The following is a 10,442-nucleotide window of genomic DNA, read 5'->3' on the forward strand; positions in this document are numbered from 1 at the left end:
CGAATGATTGCCACCATCCAGGGTGACCTCCCAGCTTCGGCTTCGAGGGGCGGACCGCCCCCTCCTCCTCCTCCTCGCCGCACGACCTCGTTGCTCGGCGAGGAGGAGCGGCGAGCGGTGTCCGGGTCCTCGAGGAGGACCTCCGTTAGTGCTGTGCCTCCTTTGGAACCGATTCCCTCGAGGAGGGCCTCCCTTAGTGATATGCCTCCCTTGGAGCCCATCCCCTTGAGGAAAGCCTCGTTTAGTGACCTGCCTCCCTTGGAACCGATTACTCCGCCCCATGACTCAGTGTGGCGACCTTCGGGGCCACCCAGCCCTGGGCATAGCAGGAAGCAGGACGAGTTCTTCCGAACCCCCTATCAAGCCTGGGCGTCGTCGGGGGAGGCGCCGACTCTTCCGCCTCTGCGATCGACGGCATCGAGTCCGATCTGCTCCTTGGAGGCGTCTGACCCAGTTTCTCACAGACGGGCTCGATCCCCTTCCAGGCATCGAGAGGGGCATCGATCCAGACATTCTTCGAATCATTCCTCTCGGCACTCGACCGTATCGCCTCAGAAGAAATTGCCTCGGTTGGGGTATGCTGCTTCGACTGGATCTCCTCCTCCGGGCCCGGAGTTCGAGGACCCCGAGGTTTTCTACTCGTCCTGTTGCTCGCAGGCCTCTCTGGAGCCTGAAGCCTCTTCTTCTTCTAGTCCGTCTCGCAGACCGGCGACGGCGGACCAACTGTCCTTTTCATCGTTCCTCAGGCAGATGGCAGATGACATGGACATTACTCTCGATGCTGGGTCTCGATATTCCAAGGAGTACCTCGATACCATGCACTTGCCTCGTCCTCCAGCAGAGTCCTTGCGGCTTCCCCTGCACAAGCTCCTCGACCAGACCTTCATGCGATGCTTCGAGTCTCCTTACTCTATCCCTGCGGTCCCTGGCAAATTGGATGCGCGGTACCGCACGGTGCATCATAAAGGCTTCGAGGGTCCTCAGCTTTCTCACCAGTCCCTCCTGGTCGAATCCTCGCTCAAGCGGTCTCATCCTGGCCAGGTCTATGCTTCAGTGCCTCCGGGCCGCGAGGGCAGAACCATGGATAAGTTTGGTCGACGCATCTATCAGAATTCGATGATGGCGTCTCGAGTCCTGAATTACAATTTCCACTTTGCAGCCTACTTGGAATTTTTTCTACCTGTGCTTCGGAAGTTCACACCATACATCGAGTCCCAGGCTAGGTTTGAGTTTGAGAAAGTGGTTGCTTCGCTGTCCCAACTTCGGCTTCAGTTAATGCAATCTGCCTATGATGCGTTCGAGCTCTCAGCCCGAGCGGCGGCCTGCTCGGTGGCGATGCGCCGGTTGGCCTGGTTGCGGACCATTGATATGGACCCGAATCTTCAGGACCGCCTGGCGAACGTCCCGTGTGCTGGGGCGGATCTTTTTGACGAATCCATCGAGACTGTCACGAAGAAGTTGTCTGACCACGAAAAGTCCTTCCAATCTATCCTTCAGCCGATGCCTAAGCCTCAGCAGTCTCGACCTTCTCGTCCGCCGTTGATTTATCAGAGGCGTTATCAGCCGAGGCAAACTCCACCTGCGAGGCAACCGGCGAAGCATCAGCCTCCCCAGAAAGGTCAGCCTAAGTCTCAGTCGCCTGCTGTCCCTAAGACCACTCAGCCTTTTTGACTGTCTCATCGAGGGCATAACCAACCTCGTTCTGCCTTCCCCTGTTTTTCCCATCGGAGGGCGCCTCCATCATTTTTATCATCGCTGGGAGGCCATAACAACCGACCTCTGGGTCCTTACTATCTTCAAGGAAGGATACTCTCTTCATTTCCATCGGGTCCCTCTGGACCACCCTCCAAGAGAGTATCCTTCCAACTTGACTCAGACCGCCCTTCTTTTTCAGGAAGCTCAGGCTTTGCTCCGGCTTCGTGCCGTGGAGACGGTTCCGACGGACCAACTGAACCAGGGGTTTTACTCCCGGTACTTCCTTGTTCCGAAGAAGACGGGCGACCTGCGACCCATTTTGGACCTCAGGGTCCTCAACAAATTCCTAGTCAAAGAGAGGTTTCGCATGCTGACACTTGCTTCTCTCTACCCCCTCCTCGAGCAGAACGACTGGTTATGCTCTCTGGATCTCAAGGAGGCCTACACTCATATTCCCATTCATCCGGCCTCTTGCAAGTTCCTCAGATTTAGGGTGGGACATCTCCATCTGCAGTATCGAGTGCTTCCATTCGGCCTGTCTTCGTCTCCCAGAGTCTTCATCAAATGTCTGGTGGTGGTGGCCGCAGCCCTCCGGAACCAAGGTCTTCAGGTATTCCTCTACCTCGACGACTGGCTGATCAAGGCTCCCTCGGCCTCAGGGGTCCTCTCAGCGACCCTGTCAACGATTCTGTTCCTGCAGAGTTTGGGATTCGAGATCAACTTTCCCAAGTCTCATCTACAGCCGACCCAGTCTCTTCCCTTCATCGGGGCTGTCCTGGATACCGTACGTCTCAGAGCATTCCTTCCTTCTCAGCGCATGGATGCTCTTCTTCATCTCTGCCAGTCTGTGTCTTCTCGCCAGACCATCTTAGCGAGACACATGATGGTCCTCCTGGGCCACATGGCCTCTACAGTTCATGTGACGCCGTTTGCCAGACTCCACCTCAGAATTCCTCAGTGGACCCTGGCATCTCAGTGGACTCAGGTGTCGGATCCGTTGACTCGACACATCACAGTCACTCCTGCTCTTCGGCAGTCTCTGCTCTGGTGGATGACCTCTTCGAATCTATCCAGAGGTTTGCTGTTTCATTCTCCTCCCCACCAGAAGGTTCTCACAACCGATTCCTTGACCTATGCCTGGGGAGCGCATCTGGATGGGCTTCGCACTCAGGGATTCTGGACCTGTGCGGACCGACTCCATCAAATCAATCTTCTGGAGCTCAGAGCCATCTTCAATGCTCTTCAAGCTTTTCAACATCTGCTTCACGACATGGTGGTCCTCATTCGCACCGACAATCAGGTCGCCATGTATTATGTCAACAAGCAGGGGGGCATGGGCTCGGCCTCCCTCTGCCAGGAAGCTCTCAGAGTCTGGGATTGGGCGGTTCGCCACAACACCTTCCTCAAAGCTGTCTACATTCAGGGGAGGGACAATGTCTTGGCGGACAAACTGAGTCGTCTTCTCCAGCCTCACGAATGGACACTCCACTCCAAGCCCCTTCATCAGATCTTTGCTCAGTGGGGAACGCCTCAGATAGACCTCTTTGCGGCTCCCCACAATTTCAAGCTGCCTCAGTTTTGCTCCAGGATCTACGCTCCTCATCGCCTCGAGGCAGATGCTTTTCTGCTGGATTAGGGGAATCGCTTTCTGTATGCGTTTCCGCCATTCCCTCTCATTCAAAAGACTCTAGTCAAACTGAAGTCCGAACATGCCACCATGATTCTGATAGCTCCTCGGTGGCCCAGGCAACCTTGGTTCTCCCTTCTACTTCAACTCAGCAGCAGGGAACCGTACCTACTTCCAGTGTTTCCTTCACTGCTTACTCAGCATCAGGGGTCTCTGCTTCATCCCAACCTGCAATCTCTCCACCTGACAGCTTGGTTCCTCTCAACGTAACTCCGCTTCAGTTTTCCCAGGCGGTGAGGGATGTCTTGGAGGCTTCCAGGAAGCCTGCTACTCGTCAATGCTACTCCCAAAAATGGACTAGATTTTCTTCATGGTGTATTTCCAATTCTAAGGAGCCTCAGCGAGCCTCCCTATCCTCTGTTTTGGACTATCTTTTACATCTGTCTCAGTCTGGTCTCAAGTCGACATCTATACGAGTCCACCTGAGTGCTATTGCGGCTTTCCATCAGCCTCTACAAGGGAAACCTCTCTCTTCTCATCCTGTGGTTTCCAGATTTATGAAAGGACTTTTTCATGTCAATCCTCCTCTCAAACCGCCTCCAGTGGTTTGGGATCTAAATGTTGTCCTTTCTCAGCTTATGAAACCTCCTTTTGAGCCTCTGAGCAAGGCTCCACTAAAGTTTCTCACTTGGAAAGTGGTTTTTCTGGTGGCCCTCACATCTGCTCGCAGGGTCAGTGAGCTTCAGGCCTTGGTGGCGGACCCACCTTTCACAGTATTCCATCATGACAAGGTGGTCCTCCGCACTCACCCGAAATTCCTGCCTAAAGTGGTCTCTGAATTTCACCTCAACCAATCCATTGTGCTTCCAGTGTTCTTTCCAAAGCCTCATTCTCATCCTGGAGAATCAGCTCTTCATACTCTGGACTGTAAACGTGCTTTGGCTTTCTACTTGGATCGCACCAAACCACACAGAACTGCTCCTCAACTTTTCGTCTCCTTTGATCCAAACAAGTTGGGACGACCTGTATCGAAGCGCACCATCTCCAACTGGTTGGCGGCTTGTATCTCTTTCTGCTATGCCCAGGCTGGATTACCCCTTCCCTGTAAGGTCACAGCACATAGGGTCAGAGCAATGGCAGCCTCTGTAGCCTTCCTCAGATCGACACCGATTGAGATTTGTAGGACTGCCACTTGGTCCTCGGTTCATACGTTCACCTCTCATTATTGTCTGGATACTTTCTCCAGACGGGATGGGCAGTTTGGCCAAACTGTGTTACAAAATTTGTTCTCCTAAGTTGCCAACTCTCCCTCCATCCCATTGAGGTTAGCTTGGAGGTCACCCACTAGTGAGAATACCTGCCTGCTTGTCCTGGGATAAAGCAATGTTACTTACCATAACAGTTGTTATCCAGGGACAGCAGGCAGCTATTCTCACGTCCCACCCACCTCCCCTGGGTTGGCTTCTCTGCTAGCTACCTGAACTGAGGAGACACGCCCGGACCATCGGGCGGGAAGGCACTGGCGCATGCGCAGTGCGGGCATCTCGAAACTTCTGAGTTTCTTCAAGCAAGACATGCTTGCAAGATGTCCGTATCGGGGCTCTGTCGGATGACATCATAGGTGTGTAGAATGTTGTGTGCTTATTACCTCAACCCCTCATGTCTGTGGTCATCTGTTATTTCATCTTTCTGTCTCATATGATCTCACCTGTATTTTCTTGTGCAGACTATAATCCTCATGAATGACTTAGCGACTGTGATGGATGCCCAGGGTGCTTATGACAATGCATATAATCATGCAAAAAAGGCGTTAGAGTTGGCAAGGCAAACGGAACATCCTGACCAGCATGTGGTGCTTGGCAATCTGGCAGGAATCCTTATGCACAAAGGTAACCATGAACGGTTTAATCACTCTGAACTGTTACCTACATTAAAAAAACAGCAGGGAAAACAGTGGGGCAGGCTCTTCCTTTCCCATCTCATCCTGCTTCTACAGGCAGCCACTTGCTTACTACCTAGGAAAGTAGTTGCATGCTCCTGTGTACATCTTGAACCTCTCTGTAGCACCCTATTTCAAAGCATTACCTCATTCTCCCTGGTCACATGACCAATTGTGACTGGTAGTCTCCCATTAGGTTGTCTCCAAACTGCTATCAGTACATTACATCATCTGTTCCTGATACTACCTCTTATGATAGTGTCACCACTGGGGTTACCAGATTTTTGCTGAGCAAAAAGAGGATGCTTGGCCCCGCCCCATTCTGCCTCTGGCCCATCCCACCCACAGGCCTGCCTTGTTCCATCTCCCAGCCCCACACAAACCTCATATCTTTGTGCTGTATCTGTACATGCAACATGGTGACATCACACGCATAAATGGGATGCGCATGTGGGATCTCTAAGAGGGTAATGTACCCTCTTAGAGGGTCATCGGAATAGGTAGACTCGATGACATATAGGATATCTGGGAGAATAAATTTAGGGAAGGGGATCTTTAGTGTGGGCAGACTAGATGGGCTATGGCCCTTTTCTGCCGTCATTTTTCTATGTTTCTATGACATCACCACATTGCATCCAAGCATGCACAGATGCCCTCCAGACGCGGCCCCGAGCTCAAAGCTTTTCAAAACCTGGACAAAGTACCGGGTTTTGAAAAGCCGTCCAGACGCCTGGATAGTCCTCTAAAAAGAGGACATGTCTGGATAAATCCGAGCATCTGGTAACCCTAGTCACAATCCCCCTAATTCAGGGATCTCAAAGTCCCTCCTTGAGGGCCGCAATCCAGTCGGGTTTTCAGGATTTCCCCAATGAACATACATGAGATCTATATGCATGCACTGTTTTCAATGCATATTCATTGGGGAAAGCCTGAAAACCTGACTGGATTGCGGCCCTCAAGGAGGGACTTTGAGATCCCTACCCTAATCCAACCAGTTCTTCCAACTGGTCTTCACTTCAAAGTCAAATACTAATCTCCTTCTCAACAATTCTGTCCACCATGAAACCATCCTTTACAAGTTGTGATCTGCTCCCTTCTACTTGGATAAAGAACCCTAGATTAGGACTTGTAGCCGCTCTTCTGACAATTATCAAGCAAAGCTTACAAACTGGCCACAGTATATCCCATTTTGAAAAACCTATCTCTGGACCAATAATCCCTCTAAGGACTGGTCAGTTGCGTGTAAATTTTTTCTTATGCAAGCGACATGTTCTGAAAATCAACAATTTTCCAGATTTGCAAGTATTTTTGTGAGCTAAAATCTGTGAGTGACACTCCTAGAATGTTTGAGCAATTGCTCATGTGCTCAGCTTAGAGGAAACATAGCTCTGGACCCCTCTATAACTAGTCATTAATATCCAATCTCTAATCTTTGCTTTTTATCCAAAGTATTAGCGAAAGTTGTGTCTCAACAACGCTCTTCTTTTTCAGAAAAAGTTCTGGCCCTATACCCTCAACAATCTGACTTTAGATCCATAACAAACTTTAGTACAGAAACAGTAACTTCATTCTCACTTTGACAAACACAACAATGCACTTGTGCTTTCACTAGGTTTGCAAGTGGCTTTTGATCTTGTTGCCCATTCCTTACTTATCTCACATCTACTCTTGGAATCAAAAATGCTGTTCATGAATATCTTTTGTCTCTCGGAACAGTTTCAGGTTATAATCCAAAAGACAAAGACTGCACTGTGGCGTACCCCAAGGTTCAATCCTTTCTCCTCTCCTCTTTAACCTATTCTTAAGATCTGAGGCTTCTCTTATTCAATCTTCTGGTATCTCTGCTTATATTTACACCACCAATATTCTCTTTGTTTACCCCACTAACCCCCTCTCAAATCTGTTTACAACCGCTCAAAATTTGTAAATCTTACTCAGCACTGGTTGAAAACTCATAAACTAGTACTAAATAAAAACAAAACAGTTATCCCTTGATCGGCCTACCCTTTCAGTACAAGTTTTCAACACCTTGATTACTCCAATCCTAAGTTTTCACTAGGTGTAATTCTCAGTTCCTCACTTTTTCTTCAAAAGACTTCAAACCTCAGTTTCTATGGTTTCCGATAACTACTTATCATTCGCTACCTCTTCAATCATGACCACATCCAGGCTCTCAGACTGTTCGTATGAAGTTTCATGATTCAACTACTATAATGTCATTTATGCTGGTCATTCCCGTACTTCATTAAAGAAACTTCAATCACTTCAAAACACATCCTTTGTCGTGCCTGGTAATATGATCATATTATATGCTTATTGAAAAAGTACCACTGGTTACCTGTAGAGCAGAAAATAATCTACAAAACTGCAGTTCTTACATGTAAGGCAATAAAATTCATATCTCCTGGCTATCTTGCCAACTTAGCAGTTCCCCATTGTCTTAATCGGATCCTTTGGTCCTTTAACGATCACTGTTTAATTCTGCCAAGCCCTAGAAATGTTCAACAAGAGTCAACAAGGTGTTCTAATTTCTATTTTCTGTCATTGTCTATCTGGAATAGTCTTCCAACCCCCCTCCCCACCTAGTTATCTATCCTTTAAGAGTTTTAAATCTGACTAAAAAACTTGCTTCAATAAAATTTATGGTCATACTGGTTGATCTTCGAGGCTTCTAGATGCAAAACCCCACAGCCTACCTCATGTATATATGTTGTCCCTTCCCCTCTCCTCCCCTTACTTCTTTTCTTTGTTTTTGCCAACTCCAGACTCTGTCCCTTCTTTCTTGCCATGCCGTATGCTTGGAACAGGCTGCGAGTCAGTACGTCATGCTCCATCTCTACCAGTATTCAAATCCAAGCTAAAAGCCCACTTTTTTGAAGCTGCTTTCAACGCGATACCGGTACCCATCATAACATTCCTTCTGCTAGAAACTCCCCAATCCTGAGAGGTCCTGTCTATCGACATTAGATTGTAAGCTCTTCTGAGCAAGGACTGTTTGTTGAATGTTTTCCTTCCTATCATTAATTTGAGTTCCTTTTTATTTTTGTTATGTTTTTAAAATAGAGAGACTACCTAACAGAACTTTGCTACCATCTTTTGCTATTACAGTAATGAGATCATATGTTACAGCTTTGGCAGTACTGCACCCCTGCTAGTCTTAATTTTTGTGTCTAAGGTGTGCAGCAAAACTTATAGATTTGTAGGCATCACAACAAAGGCTGCTTAGTGAGCTGGATTTGAACATAAGTGAATAGTGAAAAGGCTTTGTAGTGCTGTAACAATTCCCTTTTCTTATCTAGAGTGACATTCAAGTCATTTAACCCTCTGTTGCCCCAGGTACAGAACTTAGATTGTGAGCCCATTATACCCAAAGAAAGGTGGTATATCAAGTACATGACCCTTTACACTTTTACCCTTGTAGAACTCAAATGTTCACATACAGCTCTGTCAATGGCCATTGCTTAAACCAATTCAGAGAACAAAGATGGTCCATGCTCTTTCTAGTTACACATTTTTCTCTCCCTTTCCTTTCATGGCATTGCCTTGCGCGACACAGAAAGCTTTGCAGAAGCTCAGCAGATATACAAGGAAGCACTGAAACAAGCACAGCAGAAAGGTGACATTGTAACAGTTCAGAGTATTGAGGATGGATTGGCTGAACTGGCTCGGCGATGGACCTCTTGAGTGGACGGAAATTAGTTATCCTCGTCGGAGGTTTGTAGCACAGACAGCCCTACTCCTGGAATATTAACGAATAAATGTTGGACCCTAATATTGCCACCAGATGGCAGCATGAGATCTCACAAAGGTGTTGTGATGGGACCACACCTGTCTACCTACATTGACTTCTTAGTGAAAAGGGTCAAGTGGAAGATATCTGTAATTAAAGATCTCTGCTTACATTTCTCTGGCTGAGATATTTTCATTTTTAATACTTAATTACCTGCCTTTCTTCTAAAGACCTCAAAATGGAGTATAATAAGAATCTGAACAGGAGTGGGGTGGGACAACTGCCTTTCCAAATGAACAGCTCTTGTGTTTTGATACATTGTACATCTGCATCAGGGGTCACATTTGCACTGAGCAGGAGATATTGTGAACAAGATCAACAGTGCTCATAAAAAAGCTTTGTGGATATCACTACCTGAACTTTGCTTTCAAGCTCTTCATCTTCAGTCTATTCAACTTCTCAAATGTTACAAATGTCTTGTTACACACCCCATACAAGCCTTTTCCTGGCAGCAAACAAGCTCTGGGAAGATGGAAAGCCTGAAAGCAAAGTTCAGGAACAGTGCTATCCAGGACCATTCAATTTTCGGGCTGCCAGTTGGGCCGACGCTGAACTGAGGCCTCAGATCTCCACAAACCCTCACGCTGCAACAGGGGGAGGAAAAAATGCAGCCAGCACCCGTCAAGCCTTCCTGGACCACAGTGGAGCCAAACAGGAAGCATCTGATTAAATCAGGGGCAAGCCTTACTCTTTAACTGTTAGTGCAGGCTGCCTAGACAGGTTTCTTTACAGTTGCCCTGCTAGCAGCAGCCAGCTTGCCAAAGGGTCTCTATCCTCTCCCAGGCAGAGTTGCCCCAGGGCCCTTTTGAGCACTGAAGCCTCAGATTCGGCTAAAACCCTGAAAATAATAAAACTTCTCAGAGCACATCAGAAAGACACCTTCCAGCTTGCTAGCAAAAGGAAAAACTGAAGAGCGGCAGTACAGCTTAATGAGGAAGGAGATGGAGCTGAAGAAAAAGTATTTGATTCCTTCTGCAACAGCTTGCGATTTGGGAGACTTAACCCACTTGTCAGGACTTGTATGCTTTGTGTAACAGAAACACACATAGGATACAAATATGAAACAAAAAAACCCACCAAACCACCTGATGAGGGGAGAACCTTTCCCGCTTTACTTTATAGTTGTCAGCAATTTCTGACTTCAGTCCAAGAATAGTTTGTAGAAAACATTTCAATTTTGATATGCCACAGATTGGCATCGTCAAATCCAAATCCTATGTGCAGTGAAGAAAGCAGTTTGTACCAGATAATTGAAAATGGATAATATTTAAGATTGTTTGTAAACAGTTTCTACTTATTTTTGCTGTTGTAAACAATGTTTTTATAAGTAGATTTTCTTGAAAACTAGGGCAGGACCCAACTCCCAATCCCAGCAAGGCAAACAGGAATGG

General features: G+C 47.6%; 1 protein-coding gene across 1 annotated transcript in view; it reads left to right on the top strand.

Moving 5' to 3' along the window:
• The window catches only part of TTC19 (tetratricopeptide repeat domain 19), a 28,211-nt gene extending 19,048 nt beyond the window's left edge, over window positions 1–9,163 (top strand). The window contains exons 9-10 of the mRNA XM_033921897.1: window positions 5,049–5,211; window positions 8,818–9,163. Coding sequence (XP_033777788.1) covers window positions 5,049–5,211; window positions 8,818–8,945 — 291 coding nt within the window. The 3' untranslated portion in view covers window positions 8,946–9,163. The remainder of the gene's footprint in view (window positions 1–5,048; window positions 5,212–8,817) is intronic.
• The last annotated feature ends 1,279 nt before the right edge of the window (window positions 9,164–10,442 follow it).

This window comes from Geotrypetes seraphini, chromosome 15 (assembly GCF_902459505.1).
Source record: "Geotrypetes seraphini chromosome 15, aGeoSer1.1, whole genome shotgun sequence".
NCBI lineage: Eukaryota > Metazoa > Chordata > Amphibia > Gymnophiona > Dermophiidae > Geotrypetes > Geotrypetes seraphini.